This window comes from Bos grunniens, chromosome 22 (assembly GCF_055505025.1).
Source record: "Bos grunniens cultivar Pamir isolate PY7600 chromosome 22, Bosgru_T2T1.0, whole genome shotgun sequence".
Classification (NCBI taxonomy): Eukaryota; Metazoa; Chordata; class Mammalia; order Artiodactyla; family Bovidae; genus Bos; species Bos grunniens.
The window spans coordinates 53,426,590-53,453,114 of NC_141186.1; the positions used below are offsets into that span (position 1 = coordinate 53,426,590).

At 42.1% G+C, this 26,525-nt stretch overlaps 1 protein-coding gene and 1 long non-coding RNA gene across 7 annotated transcripts in view; one reads left to right on the plus strand and one right to left on the minus strand.

The window, feature by feature from the left end:
* LOC147348612 (uncharacterized) overlaps positions 1–26,525 on the plus strand; it is a 197,340-nt gene that overhangs the window by 48,074 nt on the left and 122,741 nt on the right. The window lies entirely within an intron of this gene.
* CCR2 (C-C motif chemokine receptor 2) lies at positions 542–16,853 on the minus strand. 4 transcript variants are annotated; one of them, XM_086368394.1, is made up of 4 exons: positions 16,639–16,774; positions 8,652–8,760; positions 7,337–7,481; positions 542–4,364 (listed from the first exon to the last, which is right to left on the minus strand). In XM_086368394.1, exon 4 carries the CDS (start codon positions 4,351–4,353, stop codon positions 3,241–3,243), a length of 1,113 nt encoding a protein of 370 aa, XP_086224520.1. In that variant the 5' UTR covers positions 4,354–4,364; positions 7,337–7,481; positions 8,652–8,760; positions 16,639–16,774; the 3' UTR covers positions 542–3,240. The 4 variants fall into 4 exon arrangements, with proteins under 4 accessions (XP_086224520.1, XP_086224519.1, XP_086224517.1 ...); XM_086368393.1 differs by lacking the exon at positions 16,639–16,774 and adding an exon at positions 9,440–9,810; XM_086368391.1 differs by lacking the exon at positions 7,337–7,481 and having other exon boundaries at positions 16,639–16,853.

Consider the following 26,525-nt stretch of genomic DNA (forward strand, 5'->3'; position numbering starts at 1 on the left):
TCTCTATGTGCCCTCCCCAGGCTGACACACACTGACTCCTCAGGTGTGTTTGTCACATTGAATTCCATCATGGAAAAACAATTTTCCAAATTTTATTTATGGAGGCACTATATAACGTATGTATCAGTTAACTTTTGTGCTTCTTAGTAAACAACCCCCACAACTCAGAAGCTTAAAACAGCTAACGTGGACTGCTTACTCCTGTGACATGTGGCTGCTGGGTAGCTGGGGCCCAATTCTGCTCTCTGCGATTTCCCACTCACTCAACCAGGCACCTGGGCTGAGGGACTTGTGGTCTGGGGTGGACCTTCCTGCGGCTGAGCAGGGAGAGCCAGAGACTCCATCGAGGCATTTCAGCACCCGCTCGGATGAAGCAGGTGTCAGTTGTGCTGTCTCCTGGCCGAGCCGCCTGTGGTTGGGCTGAGGGGTGTCCCTCCTGTAGGGTATGCTGCAGGTCACACATCAAGGACAGGCATGTGTAATCACACAGGGGAACAGTGAGAACAGTGAGACAGTTTGTCACACCACCGCATAACAAAACTGGCAGTTTAAGACTTTTTTATTGTGGTAGAAATAGAATATGAGATTTACACTTCTAACAGTTTTTAAGTATACAATAGGGTATTATTATATAAGCACACTATTTAGTACTTACTCATCCTGTATAACAATTCTATGCATGTTGATAAATGGATAAAGAAAACGTCTACACATTTAAGGAATATAGTTTAGCCTTAAAAAAGTGGGAAATTCTGCAGTATGCAACAACATCGATGTACTTGGAGGCATGATGCTAATGAAATAAGTCAGACACAGGAGGACAGGAACTGCATAATTTCACTCGTGTGTGGAATCTAAAATCGTCAGACTCATAGATGAATAGAATGGTGAGTATCAGAGTCTGGGAGAAGAAGTACAGAGGAACTGGTAATCAGAAAGTTCTTAAAAAACAGTATAGTTAAGAGTGTTGATTCATTTTCCAAGTTATAGTTTTTAAAAAATTAATTTGTTTTAATTGGAGGACAATTGCTTTATAATATTGTGGTAGTTTTCAAGTCATAGTTTTTTAAAACAATATTTACATTTCATTATCAAAACAAAATTTAATGCATTCATTAGGATAATACAGATATCTGAAGGTGAAAGCCGCCCCCCCCCTCAACACAACATACACCTCTTTCTGAAGCCTCTAGACATGAAGTAAGAAAGTAAAACCTTAGTAACTTCCAGTTCCCCAGTTGCCAGGTTCCAGGATCCCTGTGTTTCTTGCCTGCATCAGATTGGAGATGCTCTAACATGTAGATATATTCTTAGCTTAGCTCAAGCCAAGACCAAAGTCTTTGCTTGCTTAGGTGAACTTCTCCTACTCCCTATTAGGAGTTCCCACTGGCCAAAGAGAGGACCCATCTAAGCATCAGTAAAGATGCAGCAAAGCATGAAGCATTCGAATAGGATTAAATCCACGACTTTCTAGACTTCATAATGAGGCAAAAAAGATTTTTGGTACAAAGTCAGAATAAAGACACACAGTTGAGATGGCAGTTGTGGTGTGCGCACTGTAATCTGAGATTATGTAGATGCTATATCACCATAAGCTAGTAAACCCATAGCTCACAGACCTCCAGCTCCCTGACAATATTTATTTATGTTGAACCAGCAGTCTCCCAAACACACCATGTGCTCCACCAATACCAGAATTGTCTCTATGACTAATACAGTATTTTTAGGCTTGGCATAATAGTAAGTATCTTAAAAATGATACTTTACCACAATTTTAGGTTTCAGTTTCCAGCTTTCATTTAATTTTTACTTTACATCGAAATACATGTGTGTGTGGTGTGTGTGTGTGTTTGTGTATCTGAACTCTCTGCCTGTGTGCAAAAATGAGTTGCCAGAAGGTAATTTGGAAAACATTTTTTTTCCAGCCTGTCTAGAGTCTTCCTCATCTAGGCCTGCCTTGCCTGGTAATAGACCCTGAGGTCACAGGCTGATGTTTGTTTTTCAGAACAGGCCCCTTCTCTGCTTTGAACACTCACCCCAGTATCCCCACTGATTGTCTTCCCTCCCCCAGGCCCAATAGGGGTTCTTGTTTCACAATTTCCTTCACATTCTCCCCACAGCCACTCTCCTGGACCTCTACAAACCGGCTTTTGGGGTGGGGCAATCCTACAGGCGGAACTGTGATAAAGGCTGTGGAGAGACAGGTGGGCAAGGGCAGCAAGAAAGCAGGAAAAGCCACAAAGAAACAAAATACTATCAGATCCCTTTAGGGGTTCTGGCGCATCCTTCCTGACTTTTGCTCTTGATCAATTCTGGAAACATTCCTGTGCATCTGGTGTGAGCGTGCTCCTCCACTCCTCATGGAGGAACTCTCTAGAGCCCACTCCTTTCTCATAATCACCACCTCCACCCCTCCCCTTTCCCTTTTTAAACAAAGGCTTTTATTTTTTCATCTCATTAAAGATTGTGTGTATTTTATAAACAAACATTTTAATAAATTTTTGTACAGAGGGATGAGGCCTAAGAAGCATATGTACAATGGGGCAAGGTATTGAATAGATTTCAAATGTAGCTTGTGTGGTTGTCATAGTTAAACTGTAATGAAGCAGAAATGTGTCATGCACTTAGCAGAAGAGGATCATGGGCCTAGCCAAAGCTCCCAGAGAGTTCTTACAGTTCCCTTGCTCACCACGACCTAGGAGAACCTCCAAAGTTAAATATGGTAGGAGAGGGTGCGCTAAGGACCAGTGCTGCTGCCTGGCTGGGCAAGCGAACCCCTTACCTGCGTCCTCGTAAAGGCTTAAACATGCTTATACTTTCCCCTCCTTCCCCTTGGTCTGAACTCTACTCCCCCTCTTTCCATTCACCCTCGCCTGACTCCTCTTCCCAATCTCCAGAGGATTAAAGAGGTTGATAGAATCAGAGAGTAAGCAAAGTGGTGGATGGGCGGGGGGAGGTGGAGGGAAGAGCACAAACACAAGGCAATATGGCGTTTTCTAGGAACTGCAATGAGCTCGTTGGAGATTCCAAGTCTCTGCCCACAGTTGTTTTGGAATATTCCCTGAGCATGGTGACTCTACAAGAGTAACCTAAGTCTTCATTGATTCACATAACCCTGAGGTTCCTGGGCACTTACTCTAGAAACTTTAGACTCCTCTGTTCTTCAACAAACCCTGGCGGCTTATTATCATATATAGATGGCTATCCCCTTTTGAAAATAACAGGTGAACTTCTACTCTTCTATAAAGCAGCTGAGACTTCCTGTTCCCCAGTGGAATGGGTGTATGTTGAACTCACTCGATCTCCTGTCTCCCCATAGAAAACTGGGCATTGTTTGCAGAGGTGTTTGGCAATATGCTTTCGGAAGAACGTGGAGAGATACCTCCTGAACTTCTCCCCAACAAAGGCGTAGATGATGGGGTTGATGCAGCAGTGGGTCAGCCCCAGGGTCTCTGTCACCTGCATGGCTTGGTCCAGCTGACTGCTGCTCTTACAGTTACTCAGGCCAAAGAATTCCTGGAAGGTGCTCAGGAGAAGGACGATGTTGTAGGGAGCCCAGAAGAGAAAGTAGACAATCATGATCACGAAGATGAGCCTCACAGCCTTGTGCTTCTTCTTCTCGTTGCGACACCGGAGCAGGGTTTTTATGATTCCCGAATAGCAGACGATCATGACAAGCAGTGGCAGCACCAGCCCCAAGATGCTCCTCATAATTGTATGGAAATTCTTCCATCCTAGTGGAAAATAAGGGGCACAGGCGTAACCTGAATGTTCTTCGAGGGATTTGATAAAGATGATTCCCGGGAGAGAGGCAAACACAGCCACCACCCAGGTGACCCCACTTGTCACCACCCCAAATGTGACTGTCCTGGCTTTTAAAGCAAACACAGCATGGACAATAGCCAGGTACCTATCGATTGTCAAAAGGATGATGAAGAAGATTCCACCAAAATAACCAATGTGATACAGCCCTGTGAAAAATTTGCACATCACATTCCCAAAAACCCACTGGTCTGCAGCATAGTGAGCCCAGAACGGCATGGTGAGGAGGAACAGCAGGTCAGAGATGGCCAAGTTAAGCAGGTAGATGTCAGTCATGCTCTTCAGCTTTTTGCAGTTGATTAGGATGAGGACAACCAGCAGGTTGCCCACAAAACCAAAGATGAAGACCAGCGAGTAGAGCGGCGGCAGGAGCTGTGCTTCGATTTGTCCCACGCTGGTCTTTCGGCAGGGTTCACTGTAATCATAGTCATAACTGGTGGTGGGTTCTTCATCATTCCCCTTGACATTTGTTGTAAACAGAGAATGAGATGTGGGAAGCACATTGTGGCTGAATGTATCGTTGCCATCCATCTTCCTCGGTCCTGTAAACAGAGGACAAGATGATGACATACAGCACAATGGCTACAATCCCCAGTCTTAACGAAGGTCCCTGCTCCACTTAAGCAACATCCCAGGCTTTGTCTTTCCTTGGCAGCCGTCTCCTTGAAAGCGTGTGTGCTAGTTCACCACTTCCCCTTATTCCTGATCACAGACACCAGTCATCTTTCCACAGCCATTTCCCAACACCTTGGCCTTCCTGCAGAGCCTGACTCTCATTGTAAGGCTGACCGTGCTGGACACTTGCTTTCTCTACTAGGCCTGTGACTCATTACTGGATGATAGTATATAAGGGGACTCCACTAGGGAGCTTCTGGGGATGCTCATAATGAGCCATTATGAGTTGCATTTTCTGTTACTTGCCACCCAAAATGTTCTGAACACTCTCTCAACTTTCTGCCCCCATCATTTTGCCAAAACTTCTCTTGCCAGGATTGCAATGACAGCCCAGTTGTAAACACCCTGGCTTTTAGTTTCATCTTCATCAAACGTTTGATCCTTCTGATGACCGCTTTCATTTAAAACTTTTGGTTTGGAAATTCCCTGGCAGTCCAGCGCTTAGGACTTCATGCTTTCACTGCTGAGGGCCGAGTTAAATCCCTTGTTCGGAAACTAAGATCCCACAAGGTGCATAGCACAGCCAAAAAGAAAAAAAAAATTTTAAGTTAAAAAATAAAAAAACCTGTTTGGCTTCCAGTAGGCAATGGCATCCCACTCCAGTACTCTTGCTTGGAAAATCCCACGGACGGAGGAGCCTGATAGGCTGCAGTCCATGGAGTCACTAAGAGTCGGATATGACTGAGCGACTTCACTTTCACTTTTCACTTTCATGCATTGGAGAAGGCCATGGCAACCCACTCCAGTGTTCTTGCCTGGAGAATCCCAGGGATGGGAGCCTGGTGGGCTGCTGTCTATGGGGTCACACAGAGTCGGACACGACTGAAGCGACTTAGCAGTAGCAGGCTAGTTCCTGGCCTACCACTTCTTTTTCATATTCTTTGTTGGTGTTTCCTCCCCCTACCTACGCTGTAAGGGTCCCTAGGCACCATCCTTGGCTCCCATTTCTTTACCATTTACCTCTTAACCCTTGTTCCAAAGTTCTCCCTGAGTTGTTTTCAGGTTCTAAGTTTCCTGTAGGCTAATGCTTCCCAAAGCTCTGCCTTCCAGCCCCACCTCAGAGTTGAATTTTCCATTGCCTATTGCATATATCCCCATAGACTTATTTATTTAACCAATATTTATTGAGCACTTACTAGGAGCCATACTCTATTTTAGACAGAGAGCAAAGTGGGTATCAGATAGGTACCTCGAATTCAACCCACCCCAAACTGAACACCCCTGGAAAGTTGCTTCTGCTTGTGGATTCTTTATCTTGACCAATGTCATGTACTTCATTATTTAAGAAGTAAGATTTGACATTGTCTTGGGTCCACTCTTTTTCAGAAGATTAGGAGCCAGGCCTTTGGAGCTAAACAGACCTAGACTTGAATCCTGCCTCCAGCGTCCCAAGTTGTGTAGCTTGAGGTTAATTTCTTCTTCAACTGTCAGTTTCTTTTTATTTAAAATAATAACCATGCTGAGTTGCTGTGGAAACAAAGACAGTGCAGCATCTAGTACAGAAAAATGCTCTGTATTGTTGCTGTTATTATTATGTTATATGGATTCTGCCTCATAATCACCTCTCAGAGTCATCCCCTCTGCACCTCTTTCAACTGCCACTCCCTTGCCTCCTATGCATCCTGGCTTTGCTGAGCTCTTTTATTTGTTCTTGCCTTTTTCCTCACCATGTTCTGTTTCAATCTGTCTTCTCTGAAACTGAAATTGGATCATGCTCTTCTCAGTTTAAAACTCAAGTAGCCCCATGATTTGTATATGGTAGGGCTTCAAAGGCAATGCCCAGGCTATTCATCATGGCTTTTCTAAGCTCCTTTCTTCTCAGCTTCATCTCTAATCACTTCTCAAATCCCAGATCCTGTGGTCCAGCCATACCCATCTTTTCCCCACTTTTCCCAGGCTCATCATTTCCTTCAGGCTTCAGTGGTTTTGCACATGTTTGCCCCCTTGCCTAAAATGTCTGGTGAGTTCCTGTTCATCCTGCGATGTGTGTGTGTGTGTGTGTGCGTGCGCCCGCGCACTCAGTCGTGTCTGACTCTTTTGCGACCCCAGGGACTGTAGCCTGCCAGGCTTCTTTGTCCACAGAATTTTCCAGGCAAGAATACTGCAGTGAGTTGCCATTTCCTACTCCAGGGAATCTTCCCAACCGAGGAACTGAACTTGCATCTCCTGCATTGGCAGGCAGATTCTTTACCACTGTGCCACCTGGGAAGCCCTCTCCCCTTCTCTGTGAACTCCAACCATCCTCCTCTGTCATATCATTCTTACCATCTCAAAACATTGTGCATGCCTTTATGATAAACACATTATCATGTACCCATTGTGTGCTCCTTGAGAGAGAGGACTAGGTTATGTTTCTGTCTTCAGCACTTATGATAGCACCTGGCTAAAGGAGGTACCAGTAATATGTTCATTGAAAAAATACATAAAACTCATAGTAAGTGTGACAACTAACAACATTAGAATTGTTCTCAAGAATGTTTATTTTTTTCCTGGCAGTGACTGGATTTGTTTTTAATCTGTGTACACGCCTTATTTTTCACTTTCTCTTGTGATTGATACATTTCACAGATTTTGAATTTCACAGCACTGAACTAGATTCTTTAAATGAGCAGAAACTAAATAATACTTCTGGTCAAACTTGGGGAAAAAATGTATCCACCTAAAGAATTAACACTATAGTGATTAATTGACTGTTCATTAGGCTCCATGTGCTATGCTAAATACTCTTCATACGTTAATTAATGTAATCCTTAACAACAGTTTTGTGAGATAAATATACATTTTAAAAGTGAAGGAATAGAAGCATGGATGAATTAAATAATTTTTTTCCCAGACTCACAATGCAAGTAATGGCTGAGCTGGAATTTGAACTGTTGGGCTATTCCATTTCAAAGGCCTTCAAGGGTTTGCATCTTCAGACTCTGAGAACAGAGATGAATGTAGAAGAATGTAGAAGTAACCGATTTTTTGGTTGTTCTTCATGCCTTGAACAGAATGTTTTTGGCATTTAGCCTTAAAATCCATACACTTGCCCATACAAATGTGCTCTACCTATAAATGCACAAGCACACAAACACACACATACACGCACATTTCTGCCAGTAAAATAAGCTCCAAGAGGGTAGAGAGCTTTGTTTTTGCAGTGAACTCTTAGTGCCCTAGAATCCAGCCTAGTACATATAAATATCAAATGAGAAGTGAATAATGGAGAACTAGTAGGCTACAAGCTTCTGAGAAACAGAGGGCTCCCCTGTGGGCTAGACTCCCAGGTAATCTAGTGGGAGCTGTTATAACAACTAAAATATTGGGGTTCCTTGCACATAGCCTCTTAGCTGTAACAGGCCCTCTGGGCTGTTCTGTAGTTAGTCTCCTCATCTGTATGGAACAGTGTAGACTGGATCAGTGGTTCTGAAATGCTGGCTTTCAGATTACACAGGAAGCCTGTCAGTCAGAAACACACAGTGCAGACCCTTGTTCTGGTGATTCAGATTGGGGATGAACTGCCCCAGCCGCTTCCACCGTGTGTTTCCTATGCTTTGTTGTTCACCTGCCTCTCAAGTGCCAGAAACCTTTTTATCATCTACTCCCGTGTCACCTAGCTCCTACCACAGCAGACACGTAGCAAGGAGGCTGAAGAGCACTGGTTTAGGTGTCACTTTCAAGTGTCAAGACACATCAACCAGAATTGATTAAAAGCTGCCTCTCAGAAAAATGAACCCCTCACTTCAGCCTCTGAATTGAGGTAAGAAGTGTATTTTGGTGCAGGGCCTGTACTATCACATATATGGACTAGAGGGGGAGAAATTCAGGGTAGAAAGTTCCAGCTCTTCACAGTCCTTGGGGGCTGGGAGGGGCAGAATGAGAGGAGCAGTATTTGAGAAGCCTGATTGTCCTACTTTCTTAATTGTCTTCTTTTAGCCCAACTCTCTCCTACCAACTGAGCTCTGATGGAGTTCTCCCTCTGCTTTATGCTTCCTTCCTGCCATTGGGATCTCTCTATCATTCCTGGGACAGATGCCACTCTCCACCCCTTTCTCCTATCTTAATCATCCCCCAAGTTCCTGGGCAATACAGACTCCCAGTCCCTGCATCTAGCATCGAGATGCTTTGAGCCTTTGATTCATAAAGTGATGGAAAAAGCACCCCCAACTCACCGGTAGATGGCTTCTTTTAAGTGGCACTGGTGTGTCAGGCTTCTCAGCAACTGAACCAAACAGATCTGGAGGTAGAAACTTGGCGTGCAGAAGTAGGAAATAAAGTTTCCTGCAGAAAGAGAAGGCGGAGATACAAGGGCAAGTAATGGTAAAGATTTGAAAAAAAGAATGATATAGTTCTTCTTTTCCAGCCAAGAACGATGTACACTAGGTTGAAGTCTCCAGAGTAGAATTAATTTTGAAATCTTGATTATGCAACCTTGAGGGTTTAAATCAGGCACACTCCATGTTTGCTCCTGGGTCTAACGACTCTGGGCTTCTTTATCTTGTGGTTCTCTATATCTGGAAATCTTTCACTCTCTTCTGCCGGTAATGATTTGCATGAAACGAGCACACTAGAATTTCATTTCCTAGAGGATAAATGCTAATGGGGGCTGTTGGTGATGGTGAAGGAAATTAGGTTTTGTTGACCATATGCTCTGATTTCAGTGGCATCAAGAATTTGGGACTTGGTTAGAAAACTTATTTAGACAGAACTTTTTAATGAAAAGGGAATGTTAAATGGTCTCTTCTGTCAGAGATTTCCTTAGTAAGAAGATCCTCAGCTGTTATAGGTTCCAATCTTGAGAAGAAAGTTTTGCTAAAAGAAAACACCATTGATATTTGGCAAAACTAATACAATTATGTAAAGTTTAAAAATAAAATTAAAAAAAAAAAAAAACAAGAAAACACCATTGAGATTTTGGCAAGATAGTAGGTTAGGAAGTACCGTGAGTCAGTCTTCTCACCTAGACAACAGTTTCACTGGCAGAAGCTGTCTAATCCAACTGATTTGGAACTCTGGAGTCTGTTGAGGGTCTTCAACTTTCAGGAGAAGGCTTGGATGACCAATTGCAGTTAACTATGGCCAATTTCAGCTCTTGGCACAGTAACCCCCACCTACTTCCCTACCCCAGGCACTTTGGCAGGCAGTTCTGCATGTGTTCCTAGGGCAGCTTGCACGTAGCTTGCAGAAGCCAAGGTGGGCACAAATTGGGCCCTGACCTTCAAATATCAGGGATCTGTGCTCTGATCACTGATGACTGCTTCTGATCTTAGGAATGCAAACAAAGAGAAGGGCAGCCATTGTTGTTGTATTCCCCTCATAGCTGTAAGCCCCTCCCTCTCTGGCTGAAGTGACTTTCAGGGTATTTAAAGAGCCAGTGCCCTTTATTTTTCTGTATTTGATTTTTCTATTTTTCCCTTTTTGGGAGTCACACATTAAAAACTGGGACCTTCAAAAATAGCTGCATTTCCAGGGAAAATTAAAAAGGGACCGCACTCGTAGCTCAGTTGGAAAGAATCTGCCTGAAAGGCAGGAGACCCAGGTTCGATTCCTGGGTTGGGAAGATCCCCTGGAGAAGGAAATGGCAACCCACTCCAGTATTCTTGCCTGGAGAATTCCATGGACAGAGGAGCCTGGCAGGCTACAGTCCTTGCGGTTGTAAGAGTTGGACACGACTCAGCGCCTAAACCACCACCACATATTCAGGGAAGAGCACAGGCTCTGAAAAGACCTGAGAAGACCTTAAGTTCACAGGCTGATCCTTGGCATAGAGAGAGGTTACAGCAATCAAAACAAAAACAAACCAAGAACAATTGTAAAAAAAAAAAAAAAAAGCAAAACACTTACATTACCATGTGTAAAATAAATAGCCAAGAGGAAATTTGCTGTATGGCTAAGAAACTCACACAGGGGTTCTTGTATTAACCTACAGGAGTGGGATGGGGAGGGAGTTGGGAAGGAAGTTCAAAAGGGAGGGGATTTATGTATACCTATGGCTGATTCAGGTTGAGGTTTGACAGAAAACAACAAAATTCTGTAAAGCAATTATCCTTCAATTAAAAAAAAAAATCCTGAGAAGGGGAGAATCTGATTTCCAGAATTACCATGTTGTTAGGTTCAAATGTCCAATTTCAGCCAAAAAAAAAAAAAAAAAAAAAAATCACAAAATATGTAAGGAAACAGAAAAGTATGTCCATTCAAAGGGAAATAATAAACAAAGAGAAACTGTTCCTGAAAAAGATGTGATGGTAGATCTATTAGATAAAGACTTAAAGAGTCTCAAAGACTTAAAAGGAGACATGGAGAGAATCCAGAAAACTATGTATGATCAAAAAGCAAATATCAGTTAAGAGATGGAAAATCTAAAAAGAAGCCAAAAAGAAATTCTGGAGCTGAAAAATACAATAACTGATATGAAAAATTCACTAAAGGGATTCAGAGGTAGATTCAAGCAGGCAAGAGAAAGAATCAACAAACTTGGAAGTTATTGGGTCTGCAGAACAGAAAGAAAAGATTGAAGAAAAGTGAGCAGAGCTTAAGGGACTTGTGGGTGTCCCAGGATAAAAGAGAGAGAGAAAAGGGCAGAGAGTATATTTGAAGAAATAATGTGTGAAAACTTTCCAGTTTTAAAGGAAGACATGAATATAAGCATCCAAAAACTCAGTGAACTCCTAGTAGGATTAAGTTCAAAGAGACCCACTCCAGGACACATTATAATCAAACTTTCAAAAGACAAAGACACAGAAAGCAGCAGGAGAAAAACAAATGATCACAAACAGGGGATTCTCAATAAGATGATAAGCAGATTTCTCATCAGAAACTTAAATGGCCAGAAAGCAGTGGACCCATATATTCAAACTGCTAAAAGAAAAAAAGCTGTAAACTTGTTTTTCTTAAAACCAGCAAAACTATACTTCAGGAGTGAGGGAGAAATTAGGACATTCACAGATAAAAGAGTTTTTGTATGTTATTGAAGTTAAGCTGGTACAAATTGAAATTAGAATGTTATAACTTTGGGATGTTAAATGTGACCCTCATGGTAACTACAAAGAAAATAGCTATAGAATATATACAAAAGAAAATAAAAAGCAATAAACATTCCATTTCAAAAAAATCAACTAAGCACAAAAGACAGTAATGCAGGAAATGAAGGACAAAAAAGTTCTAAGGCATATTGAAAACAAATAGCAGAATGACAGAATGTCATTCCTTGTAAGTAATTACTTGAAATGTAAGTGGATTAAATCCTCCAACCAAAAGATAAAGAATGATAGAATGAATTAACAAAGCAAAGCAAAAATATGACCTAATTAAATACCATCAATAAGAGACTCACTTTAAAAGACACAAAGAGATTGACAGTGAAGGACAGAGAAATATGTTCCATGGAACTATTACCAAGAGAGCAGAGGTGGTTATGCTAATATCAGACAAGATAGACATGAAGTTCAAAAAAGTTTACAAGGGATAATGAAGAAGGACACTACATAGTAATAAAAGGCTCAGTACAGCAAGAACGTATAATTATAAACACACCTAATAACAGATCATCAAAATATATGAAGCAAAAACTGACAGAACTGAAGAAGTAATAATCACTGGAGACTTTAATAACCCGCTCTTAGTAATGGGAAAAAAAGTCATACAGAAGTAAGGAAATAGAAAACTTGAATACCACAATAAACCAATGAGATTTTAACAGATGTATATGTACAACTCTGCCAAACAACAGCAGCATACAGTGTACTTCCCAAAAGCACATGGGAAATTTTCCAGGATAGGCCATGTAGAAACAAGGATCTCAGATAGCCTTGGCAAGTTTCTAAGCTTTATTTTCCCCAGCTATGAATTAGGAATAATAAAGTGTCTGGGGTCTCTGAGGTGTAAATAAACGTAAAGCAACTAGTACAATACCTGGCGCATAGTAGGCTCTCAATAAATAGTAGTGAAGAATAATAACAGTAAAACACTCAGGGAAGTTCAGGTGTCCTTTCTAGAGTTCAATAAGTTGTGACCATGTATCCTGCATACATGGTCAAAAGACCTGTTTTTCGTACTAAGCAAAGGGGCCTCAGGTTGTTCCTCTAAGAAACAATTCTTTGCTTGAACAGGAATGGGGAAAGTTCCCCCAAATCTCCTAATGTGGTTTTTCCTGAGATATCAATAACAAAACAGGTCATATTCACCCCACTGATACTGTATCCACTTCCACTTATGATATCTTGCAACTAGTTCCTTTGAGTCAGCCTGGAATGGGGAAGGTCAAGACCCAGAAATTTGGCTATTGCTGATTAGGACCACTCTACATTTCTGCCTTCACACAAGCATCATTGACTCCAGGTCTGTCATTTTATAAACAGAGAGATGCTCAGAGGTAAGTAGTGGTAGAGCCTGAATTCAAATCTTTGCCTTATCTCTAGCGCAGGGAACATATGACACAGTTGGCTGACATCTTGAAGACTTTATAAGGATAAGTATATGTACATAGGCATTGACAGGATTAAAAGAACCAGCAAGGGTGTTGAGGTGCCCAGAGATGCTAGCAAAAGTGGGAACTGTTACCCCTGTGCTTGAAGAGTCAAAAGAATAAACAGTATTACCTAAGTCCTACTGAGAGCTGAAAGTTGAAGGATACAGGCACTACTAGAACTGCAGCCAAGCAGGAAACCTTCTGTTCCCACTCTGATCTCCTGCAGCACATCCCAGTAATTTTGGGTTAAACCCAATGAGAAGAAGGTGCAGTAGGGAGTCTAGGTGATGTAGCACAGGACATCAGCTTTCCAGGGCTCAGAGTGGATCTGGGGAAGAATAGCAAATAGCCACACTGCTATCAAGTCAAATTTTTTTCTTTTCTTTTCACAGGGTCCATGTAGATAGTCGGAAAATTGGGAACCAAAGTTAGTACACCTTAGAATTCTTTATGCACATAGAAAGAGTTACAAAAGATACTTCTCCTTGAGTTTGAGAACCACACCCCCCACCCCCCGCCCACCTCCATCTACCTGTTGGCACTGGGTTCATGGTTTCTGAAGTTCTCAAGACTGGCAAAAGGAGTATGACCTTGGAGTAAGTCTGGAGTATGACCAGACTTAGAGGAAAACATGTCGCCAGACTTCTGTCTCCGGTGTGACTGCTGACCAAGCAGGGTCACATAGAAGACATGGCTGTGATCATCTCAAGGTGACCTGGGCCAGGGTTGAGGAGGTGATCAGTTCTTCTGTAAACCAATGAAATAGAGTTCATGCTCCCTGAATGAAGAGGGAAGAACCAGACCAACAACACTGGCCATGGAAAGTTTTAAGATTCTTGATTATTCATAATCTGAAGATCAACAGCTGAGTTGAGGGTTAGACTATTGAAGCTGAAAGTTAGATTTATTCCAAGAACCTCTCTGCCCCTCCGTGGGTGGCAGTACTCAATTAAAACATGGGGAAAAGCATGCTAGAGAGAATGGCTGCTAGAGCAAGGAGATAGGAGAGGTTTGTCAATACCCTGAGGTGCTTTGAGGATGTCCCCTTGACATTGTCAGTAGGATTTATTCAGTTAACACCTTTAGAAGGTTAAACTCTTGCCATTTTTTTTTTCAACAGCGATGCTTTTGGTTGATTGTGGTTTCTATGGTTTGCCTGCTTCCTGTGACCTACTAAAATAGATTAGTGAGTTCTAGGATTTTACATCTTCAGTTCAGTTTTGGTTAAAAACAATAATCTAGACTAATACCCATCATAGAAGCACAGTTTTATGTTCCTTCATGTTCTGGTCATGTCTTTATGATAAAAATTGTATGAACTATTTCCATTGTTTTTGTTCCAAGTGACAAAGCAATACAACAGGGTATATAGTCTAAGCAGAAAAGCCCAGAAACAACACATGATTTTTGGAAAGGAAAAGTGTCAAGTAACACTCAGAGGTGAGACTTGAATTTCTCCTTCTTTTTTAACCCTCCAAGTTCAATAGCATCTCCAAGTAAACCAAGAACAGACTAGAATATATGATGAAGAATAGAAATAAAAACACCATCAAAATGGTAATTTGAGTCTGTATTAACTTAGAGTGTAAAGGTAGCAGATTGATGTTTCCATACCTTTAGGCCAAATAAACCTTGGGGAAATAGTGTGAGGTCAGGATCTTTAATACATTCACTTGCTGTCAAGTGACTTAAGTTGATATCACTTGAACCATATAGTAGTGAGATAATGGGGTGTTTTTCCATAGCTCAGATGCTTCAGACTACTCTGTGACTAGAATCAGATCTCAGTCTAGATGCCTCAGAGGTGGCCTGCTCTGGGGAGGAAATCTTGGCTGAGAATTGGTCAGAACAGAGTACTTAGAAGACATTTTCAGCTACCTCCCAGGACATGACAAAAGTGGGTTGGGGGCTGGTTCTGGGGAATGAGAAGCTAGAAGTCGCTCTCACCACCATTACCTGCCCCCCCACCCCAAGGCATGATGAGTAGGAGGAAGATGGAACGAAGTATCTACAGGATGAGGTTTCATACATAGCATTAGGGACCATAGGTCCACCTCTGACATCATCTACTATTTGAGTGTGGCTTCTGAGGTGTCCTAGGGTAGAACACAATGTTATACCCAGCTGCAGGAAACCAAGATCATGTTCTTTGCAGGCACAGGTGGCATGAGAAGAAACCCACAAAGCTGGTATGGCAGATTCTGATTGGAGGATATGAATGTGGACTCATCCTGGGCTGCTGAGTGGGCAGTGGCTGATGGAAGATAGTGGATCAAGGGGTCTAGTGGAAATATATAGCTATCATTGTGACTAGTTGGAAATATATACCTATCAATGCTTTCAACCTGCTTTCAGCCTGTATATGTAGACATATACATGTGTGTGCTACTTTAGCTGTGTCTGACTCCTTACAACCTTGTGGACTATAGCCCACCACGGGATTCTTCAGGCAGTATTACTGAAATTGGTTGCCATGCACTCCTCCAGTGGACTTCCTGACTCAGGGATCAAACCCGCATCTCTTTTATGTCTCCTGCATTGGCAGTTGGGTTCATTACCATTATGTGCCATCTGGGAAGCCCCAGACATATACATATATGTGTGCTAAGTTGTTTCAGTCATGTCCGACTCTTTGTGACCCTTTAGACTGTAGCCTGCCAGAGACTCCTCTGTCCATGGCATTCTCCAGGCAAGAATACTGGAGTGGGTTGCCATGCCCTCCTCCAGGGGATCTTCCTGACCCAGGGATCAAGCCCACATCTCACGTCTCCTGCACTGTCAGGCAGGTTCTTTACCACTAGCGCCACCCGGAAAGCCCCATATACACATGCATATGTCTCTCTCTCTATATATATCATGTTGAAAACAAAAGCTTGTTCTTTGAAAAGATCAACAAAGTTGACAGACCTTTAGCTACACTGATTAAGAAAGAAAAGATATAAGTAATATCAGATGAAAGTACTTATTCTACCAAGTTTACAGAGATAAAAAAGGATTATAAGAGAACACTATGAGCAATGTCCACCAATAAATAACCTAGATAAACTGGAAAAATTCCTAGAAGCACATAAATTATCCAAGACTGACTCAGAAGAAATAGAAAATCTGAAAAGATCTATTAAAAATTAAAGAGATTGAATCAGAAATCAACTGAAAGCATTCAGGACAAGGTGGCTTCACTGGTGATTTCTACCAAACATTTAAAGAAAAATTAACATCTGTCTTTTCAAACTCTTCCTAAAAAAGGAAGAGGAGGGAACATTTCCTAATTGATTCTTTGTAACCAGTATTACCCTGAGATCAAAGCCAGACAGAGACCAGTATCTCTTATGAATACAGTGCAAAACTAACAGCAAAATACTAGCAAACTAAATTCAACAGCACATTGAAAAGATCATACTCTGTGGCCAACTGGAATTTATCCAAAGAATGTAAGCATGGTTCAGTAAAAGAAAATCAACCATTGTAATACATAACATTAACAGAATGAGAGAAAAAAATATAATCACCTCAGTTAACACAGAAAAAGCATTTGGCAAAATTAAATGCCTGTTCATAGCAAAAACACTAAAAAAATTAGAAATATGAGGAAACTTCCTCAATGTGATAAAAGTCATATGTGAAACCTCATAGTTAGTATCATACGCAAAGACCAAAAGCTTTCTCTCTAAGATCAAGACAAGAACACTCACTTTTTCCACTGCTGATCAGCATTGTACTGGAAGTTCTAGCCAGAGCAATCTGGCAAGAAAAGGAAATAAAAGTCATCCAAGTTGGGAAGAAAGCAGTAAAACTATCTCTCTTCACAGATGACGTGATCCTACATATACAAAACCCCAAAGAAGTCACAAAAAAGCTCTGCTAGAGCTAATAAACCGGAGAAGGCGATGGCACCCCACTCCAGTACTCTTGCCTGGAAAATCCCATGGACGGAGGAGCCTGGTAGGCTGCAGTACATGGGGTCACGAGGACTCGGACACGACTGAGTTACTTCACTTTCACTTTTCACTTTCATGCATTGGAGAAGGAAATGGCAACCCACTCCAGTGTTCTTGCCTGGAGAATCCCAGGGATGGGGGAGCCTGGTGGGCTGCCGTCTATGGGGTCACACAGAGTCGGGCACGACTGAAGCGACTTAGCAGAGCTAATAAACACATTTAGCAAAGTTGCAGGAAACAAAATCAGGGCACAAAAATCAGTTATGTTTTTATATGCCAGCAATGAACAATCTGAAAAGGAAATTAAGAAAACGATTTGACTTATAATGGCATGAAAAAGAATAAAATACCTAGGAATAAATATAACTATAGAGGTTAAACAGAGAAGGCAATGGCACCCCACTCCAGTACTCTTGCCTGGAAAATCCCATGGACGGAGGAGCCTGGTAGGCCGCAGTCCATGGGGTCGCGAGGAGTCGGACACGACTGAGCAACTTCACTTCACTTTTCACTTTCATGCATTGGAGAAGGAAATGGCAACCCACTCCAGTGTTCTTGCCTGGAGAATCCCAGGGACGGGGGAGCCTGGTAGACTGCCATCTATGGGGTCGCACAGAGTTGGACACGACTGAAGTGACTTAGCAGTAGCAGCAGCATAGAGGTTAAAGACTTGTATACCCTAACTATAAAACACTGAAAGAAATTAAAGAAGACTTGAATAAATGGAAGGACAGCACATGTCAATGGATTAGAAGACTTAAATTGTTGAGACCGCGGTATTGCCCAAAGCTATCTAAAGATTTAATGCAATCCCTATCAAAATTCTAGTGGCCTTTTGTAGAAATGGAAAAACTGATCCTCAAATACATAGAAGTTTCAAGGAATACCAAATAGTCCAAACAATTGAAATGATGATAGCACCAGCAGAGCAACTTTGGAGAATTTCAGCTTTCCAATTTCATAACTTACTGCAATGCCGTAGTAATTAGTGCCAGTTTATCCTGGCATAAGGATAAACATGTAGATAAACAGATTATAATTGAGAGAGTCCAGGAATAAATTTCACCCCCTCCTTTTCATGCCTTCAGGCTTTCCCAGCTTCAGGGTCTTTTCCAATAAGTCATCTCTTTGCATCAGGTGACCAAAGTATTGGAGCTTCAGCTTCAGCGTTAGTCCTTCCAATGAATGTTCAGGGTTGATTTCCTTTAGGATCGACTGATTTGATCTCCTTTCAGTCCAAAGGATTCTCAAGAGTCTTGATTGATTAATACAATGTGCAATAAGGATCTAATTTTTGTCCTGTATGCTAATTAACTATATCATGAATAGTCCATTTTCCCTGATTAAAAAAATATTTATTAGAGTATTATTGCTTTACAATGTTGTATTAGTTTCTGCTGTACAGGAAGGTAAATCAGCTATCAGATCAGATCAGATCAGTCGCTCAGTCGTGTCTGACTCTACGACCCCATGAATCGCAGCACGCCAGGCCTCCCTGTCCATCACCAACTCCCGGAGTTCACCCAGACTCACGTCTATCGAGTCAGTGATGCCATCCAGCCATCTCATCCTCTGTCATCCCCTTCTCCTCCTGCCCCCAATCCCTCCCAGCATCAGAGTCTTTTCCAATGAGTCAACTCTTCGCATGAGGTGGCCAAAGTACTGGAGTTTCAGCTTCAGCATCATCCCCTCCAAAGAAATCCCAGGGCTGATCTCCTTCAGAATGGACTGGTTGGATCTCCTTGCAGTCCAAGGGACTCTCAAGAGTCTTCTCCAACACCACAGTTCAAAAGCATCAATTCTTTGGCACTCAGCCTTCTTCACAGTCCAACTCTCACATCCATACATGACCACAGGAAAAACCATAGCCTTGACTAGACGGACCTTTGTTGGCAAAGTAATATCTCTGCTTTTGAATATGCTATCTAGGTTGGTCATAACTTTCCTTCCAAGGAGTAAGCATCTTTTAATTTCATGGCTGCAGTCACCATCTGTAGTGATTTTGGAGCCCCCCAAAATAAAGTCTGACACTGTTTCCACTGTTTCCCCATCTATTTCCCATGAAGTGATGGGACCGGATGCCATGATCTTCGTTTTCTGAATGTTGAGCTTTAAGCCAACTTTTTCACTGTTCGCTTTCACTTTCATCAAGAGGCTTTTGAGTTCCTCTTCACTTTCTGCCATAAAGGTGGTGTCATCTGCATATCTGAGGTTATTGATATTTCTCCCAGCAATCTTGACTCCAGCTTGTGTTTCTTCCAGTCCAGCGTTTCTCATGATGTACTCTGCATATAAGTTAAATAAGCAGGGTGACAATATACATCCTTGATGAACTCCTTTTCCTATTTGGAACCAGTCTGTTGTTCCATGTCCAGTTCCAACTGTTGCTTCCTGACCTGTATACAAATTTCTCAAGAGGCAGATCAGGTGGTCTGGTATTCCCATCTCTTGAAGAATTTTCTGCAGTTTATTGTGATCCACACAGTCAAAGGCTCTGGCATAGTCAATAAAGCAGAAATAGATGTTTTTCTGGAACTCTCTTGCTTTTTCCATGATTCAGCGGATGTTGGCAATTTGATCTCTGGTTCTTCTGCCTTTTGTAAAACCAGCCTGAACATCAGGAAGTTCACAGTTCACGTATTGCTGAAGCCTGGCTTGGAGAATTTTGAGCATTACTTTACTAGCGTGTGAGATGAGTGCAATTGTGCGGTAGTTTGAGCATTCTTTGGCATTGCCTTTCTTTGGGATTGGAATGAAAACTGACCTTTTCCAGTCCTGTGGCCACTGCTGAGTTTTCCAAATTTGCTGGCATATTGAGTGCAGCACTTTCACAGCATCATCTTTGAGGATTTGGAATAGCTCAACTGGAATTCCATCACCTCCACTAGCTTTGTTCGTAGTGATGCTTTCTAAGGCCCACTTGACTTCACATACCAGGATGTCTGGCTCTAGGTGAGTGATCACACCATCATGATTATCTGGGTCATGAAGATCTTTTTTAATTAGTTCTTCTGTGTATTCTTGCCATCTCTTCTTAATATCTTCTGCTTCTGTTAGGTCTATACCATTTCTGTCCTTTATCGAGCCCATCTTTGCATGAAATGTTCCTTTAGTGTCTCTGATTTTCTTGAAGAGATCCCTAGTCTTTCCCATTTTGTTGTTTTCCTCTATTTCTCTGCATTGATCACTGAAGAAGGCTTTCTTATCTCTTCTTGCTATTCTTTGGAACTCTGCATTCAGATGTTTATATCTTTCCTTTTCTCCTTTGCTTTTTGCTTCTCTTCTTTTCACAGCTATTTGTAAGGCCTCCCCAGACAGCCATTTTGCTTTTTTGCATTTCTTTTCCATGGGGATGGTCTGGATCCCTGTCTCCTGTACAATGTCATGAACCTCCGTCCATAGTTCATCAGGCACTCTATCTATCAGATCTGGGCCCTTAAATCTATTTCTCACTTCCACTGTATAAACATAAGGGATTTGATTTAGGTCATACCTGAATGGTCTAGTGGTTTTCCCTACTTTCTCCAATTTAAGTCTGAATTTGGCAATAAGGAGTTCATGATCTGAGCCACAGTCATCTCCTGGTCTTGTTTTTGCTGACTGTATAGAGCTTCTCCATCTTTGGCTGCAAAGAATATAATCAATCTGATTTCAGTGTTGACCATCTGGTGATGTCCATGTATAGAGTCTTCTCTTGTGTTGTTGGAAGAGGGTGTTTGTTACGACTAGTGCATTTTCTTGGCAAAACTCTATTAGTCTTTGCCCTGCTTCATTCTGTATTCCAAGGCCAAATTTGCCTGTTACTCCAGGTGTTTCTTGACTTCCTACTTTTGCATTCCAGTCCCCTATAATGAAAAGGACATCTTTTTTGGGTGTTAGTTCTAAAAGGTCTTGTAGGTCTTCATAGAACCATTCAACTTCAGCTTCTTCAGCGTTAGTGGTTGGGGCATAGACTTGGATTACTGTGATATTGAATGGTTTGCCTTGGAAACGAACAGAGATCATTCTGTCGTTACATATACATATATTTTCACTTTTTTGGATTTCCTTTCCATTTAGGTCACCACAGAACACTGAATAGGGTTCCCTGAGCTAGACAGTAGGTCCATACTGATTTTTTAAAAGCAGTTTTATTGAGATGTAATTCACAAACCATAAAATCTACCCATTTAATGTATAAATTTAATGTTTTGTTTTAGCATATTCAGAGTCCTGCAGCCATCACTGTAAGCTAATTTTAAAATATTTTCATCACCCCAAAAGAAACCCTGTACCATTGTCAGTCACTCTGCATTGCCTCTCCCAGTCTCTGTCCCCCTGCCATGCCAGATCTAGGCAAACACTGTTCTACTTCTGTCTCTATGGAATTGTCTCTTCTGGACATTTCATGTGAATGGAATCATATAGTATGTGGTTTTTCTTGACTATTTTCTTTTGCATAGCATACTGTTTTCAAGCTTTATCCATGTCATAGCATGTATTATTACATCTTTCCTTTTGTGGCTGAATAGTATTGTATAGATAAGCCACATTTTATTTATCCACTCATTAGTTGACATATTTGAGTTGCTTCTACTTTTTGGCTATTATGAATAAAGCTGATTTGAACATTTGTATACAAGTTTTTTTGTGGATATATATTTTCATTTCTCTTGGATGTATACCTAGGGGTTGGGTTGCTGGCTCATATAGTAAGTGTATGTTTAAGTTTTTGAGAAACTGCCAGGTTGGTTTCAAAGCTGCTGCTGTATATTTTACATTACTACCGGCTATGTATTAGAGTTTCAATTTCTCCACATCTTGCTGGCGATAGTTGTTATCTGTGTTTTTTATTGTAACCACCCTGGTGTGAACTGGTATCACATTGTGGTTCTGATTTGCATTTCTCCAGTAGATAATGATATTGAGCATCTTTTTATGTGCTTATTGGCCATTTTTGTATATTCTTTGGAGGAATATCTGCTCATGTCCTTGGCCCACATTTTGTCAGCATTATTTATCTTTTCAGTTACTGAGTTGTAGTCATTCTTTGTGTATTCTGGATATGTCTCTTATTAGATATGCTGTGTGTAAATATATTCTCCCATTTTGTTAGTTGTGTTTTCACTTTCTTGATGATATCATTTGCAGCACAAATGTTCTTTTAATTTTGATGAAGTTCAGTTTATCTACTCTTTCTTATGTTCTTGGTGCTTTTGGTGTCATATCTAAGAAACCACTCTAACCTAATGTCGTAAAGATTTACTCCTATGTTTTCTCCTAGGAGTTTAATCATTTTAGGTGTTACATTTAGTTATATGATTAATCTTGAATTAATTTTTGCATATGATATGAGATAGTCATTCAATTTTGTTTGTTATTTGAGGGGATGAGATTTGTAGATTGTCCCATTGCTGGCACAGCCCTGGGTAATGAAGCATCCGTAGTTTCACTGGACCCTCACAGCCCAGTTGGCTTCAGATTGGGACTCAGTTTCCTTCTTTTGCATGTGGCTATTCAGTTATCCTTTTCATACTGTTCCTGGGGTTCTCAAGGCAAGAATCTTGAAGTGGTTTGCCACTCCCTTCTCCAGCAGACCACATTCTGTCAGGTCTCTCCACCATGACCCGCCCGTCTTGGGTGGCCCCACGGGCATGGCTTAGTTTCATTGAGTTAGACAAGGCTGTGGTCCTAGTGTGATTAGATTGACTACTTTTCTGTGAGTATGGTTTCAGTGTGTCTGCCCTCTGATGCCCTCTTGCAACACCTACCATCTTACTTGGGTTTCTCTTACCTTGGGCGTGGGGTATCTGTTCACGGCTGCTCCAGCAAAGTGCAGCTGCTGCTCCTTACCTTGGACGAGGGATATCTCTACACTGCCACCCTTCCTGACCTTCAACATGGGATCGCTCCTCTAGGCCCTCCTGTGCCCACGGAGCCACCGCTCCTTGCACGTGGGGTTGGTCCTCCCGGCCGCCGCCCCAGAATTGTACAAAAAAGATCTTCATGACCCAGATAATCACGATGGTGTGATCACTCACCTAGAGCCAGACATCCTGGAATGTGAAGTCAAGTGGGCCTTAGAAAGCATCACTATGAACAAAGCTAGTGGAGGTGATGGAATTCCAGTTGAGCTATTTCAGATCCTGAAAGATGATGCTGTGAAAGTGCTGCACTCAATATGCCAGCAAATTTGGAAAACTCAGCAGTGGCCACAGGACTGGAAAAGGTCAGTTTTCATTCCAATCCCAAAGAAAGGCAATGCCAAAGAATGCTCAAACTACCGCACAATTGCACTCATCTCACACGCTAGTAAAGTAATGCTCAAAATTCTCCAAGCCAGGCTTCAGCAATACGTGAACCGTGAACTTCCTGATGTTCAAGCTGGTTTTAGAAAAGGCAGAGGAACCAGAGATCAAATTGCCAACATCCGCTGGATCATAGAAAAAGCAAGAGAGTTCCAGAAAAGCATCTATTTCTGCTTTATTGACTATGCCAGAGCCTTTGACTGTGTGGATCACAATAAACCGTGGGAAATTCTTCAAGAGTTGGGAATACCAGACCACCTGATCTGCCTCTTGAGAAATCTGTACGCAGGTCAGGAAGCAACAGTTAGAACTGGACATGGAACAACAGACTGGTTCCAAATAGGAAAAGGAGTTCGTCAAGGATGTATATTGTCACCCTGCTTATTTAACTTATATGCGGAGTACATCATGAGAAACGCTGGACTGGAGGAAACACAAGCTGGAATCAAGATTGCTGGGAGAAATATCAATAACCTCAGATATGCAGCTGACACCACCCTTATGGCAGAAAGTGAAGAGGAACTCAAAAGCCTCTTGATGAAAGTGAAAGCGAACAGTGAAAAAGTTGGCTTAAAGCTCAACATTCAGAAAACGAAGATCATGGCATCCAGTCCCATCACTTCATGGGAAATAGAAGGGGAAACAGTGGAAACAGTGTCAGACTTTATTTTGGGGGGCTCCAAAATCACTACAGATGGTGACTGCAGCCATGAAATTAAAAGATGCTTACTCCTTGGAAGGAAAGTTATGACCAACCTAGATAGCATATTCAAAAGCAGAGATATTACTTTGCCAACAAAGGTCCGTCTAGTCAAGGCTATGGTTTTTCCTGTGGTCATGTATGGATGTGAGAGTTGGACTGTGAAGAAGGCTGAGTGCCAAAGAATTGATGCTTTTGAACTGTGGTGTTGGAGAAGACTCTTGAGAGTCCCTTGGACTGCAAGGAGATCCAACCAGTCCATTCTGAAGGAGATCAGCCCTGGGATTTCTTTGGAGGGGATGATGCTGAAGCTGAAACTCCAGTACTTTGGCCACCTCATGCGAAGAGTTGACTCACTGGAAAAGCCTCTGATGCTGGGAGGGATTGGGGGCAGGAGGAGAAGGGGACGACAGAGGATGAGATGGCTGGATGGCATCACTGACTCGATGGACATGAGTCTGAGTGAACTCTGGAAGTTGGTGATGGACAGGGAGGCCTGGCGTGCTGCGATTCATGGGATCCCAAGGAGTTGGACACGACTGAGCGACTGAACTGAACTGATTCAGTTATCCCAGCAGCATTTGTTGAAAAGACTATTCTTTCCCCTACTGAATGATCTTGGCACCCTTGTTGAAAATCAGTTGACTATAAATATAAAGTTTTACTTCTGGACTCTCAGTTCCATTCCATGGGGCTTCCCTGGTGGCTGAGACTGTGAAGAATCTGTCTGCAATGAGGGAGACCCAGGTCGACCCCTGGGTCAGGAAGATCCCCTGGAGAAGGACATGGTAACCCACTCCAGTATTCTTGCCTGGAGAATTCCATGGACAGGGGAGCCTGGTGGGCTACAGTCCATGGGGTTGCAAACAGTAGGATATGACTGAGTGACTAACACTTCACTATACCATTTATCCATTGTCTTGATAACTGAAGCATTGTAGTAAGTTTTGAAATCAACAAGTATGAATCTTCCATCCATGTTTACTCTTCTTTTAAAGATTCTTTTAACTATTCTGGGTCCCTTGCATTTCGATATCAATTTTATGTTCAATGTATCAACTTCTGCAAAAACCAGCTGAAATTACATAGGGATTGAGTTGAATCTGTAGATCCATTTGGGGAATATTGCCATCTTAACATACTGAGGTTTATTATTACCTCTGTTTTTGCCACCCCACTGTATCTAGTACAAAACTGCTATCCTCTAGGTCACTTGGTGGTCTAAAATGACCCAGCTATCTTGCCTATATTCAGACAGCAGAAAAGAGCAAGAGAGGAAGGAAAAATAAAAGGAACTCATCTCTTTGCATCTAAGTTTAAGGTTTGCAGAAGCTGTACACAGCACTTCTGTTCACTTCTCATTGGCCAAAATTCCATGATTCTTAGTAGCAAGGAAAGCTGAGAAAAGTCATCTTTTGACTGGCTATAGTTGCCTTGTCTAGGATTTTGTTACTAAGTAAGATAGTATTACTAAGAAAGAAGAGCTATTAGAAGGCAACCAATAGTCTCTGTCAGAGTTAGACATTTGGATGTATTTCTACCTCCTCCCCCATCATTCTATCAGGCATGGTAGAACCTTGTCATCTGACTTAAGACCCTCTTAAGACAAACAATCCTCTGACTTTAAGCTATAGGTATTGAATGTCTTTATTACCATTTTGTTTCTTTACAAATTGTGGAACTGTACTTCTGAAAGAACATTTGGTCTTCTCTTGTCTTTCCCTATCCAGCTATTTTGTGTTTGTCTTTGTCTAGTTCCCTAAGCCAGAACCAGACTCTGCGTGTTGGCCCAAACTGCTTGCTCTGTGAGGATATTGGAGCTGTAAGAACTGGTGATGTGATTCATGCTCTGTTTCCAAGTGATTTCTGAGTCCTCTTGCCTCCATAGGCCTGCTGCCCTGTATACACTGTGCACCTGGGGAAGAGCGGGCTACAGCGGCCAGCCTTTGTTCAAGAGTTGTGGAAACTCATCCTACCTTTGATTTTGAGACTCAACATGGCTCCCATCTCCATCTCATGCATGTCTTAATAACAGAAAGAACACAACCAAAGAAGAAGTTACTAACCCATGGATGAGAAATCAGTGTTTTCAAGGAACTGAAAGAAGACCAGTATGGCCAGAGCACAATCAGTCTGATGGAGTGTGTGTGAATGTTTTTTGGGTTAGAAGTAACCAGACTGTTGTTGTTCAGTCGCCCAGTCGTGCCTGACTCTGTGACCTCATGGACTGCAGCTTGCCAGGCCTCCCTGTCCCTCACCATCTTCTGAAGTTTGCCCAAGTCCATTGTGTCGGTGATGCCATCCAGCCACCTCATCCTCTGATGCCCTCTTCTCCTTCTACCCTAAGTCTTGCCCAGCACCAGGGACTTTTCCAGTGAATCAGCTGTTCACATCAGGGGACCAAAATACTGGAGCTTCAGCTTCAGCATCAGTCCTTCCAGGGTGTATTCAGGGTTGATTTCCCTTAAGATTGACTGGTTTGATCTCTTTTCTGTCCAAGGGACTTTCAGGAGTCTTCTCTAGCACCACAGTGTGAAGGCATGAAGTCTTCAGCACTCTGCCTTCTTTACAGTCCAGCTCTCACAACTGTGTGTGACCACTGGGAAGACCATAACCTTGACTATAACCAGACTGTAGAATGCTTATATTAAGGA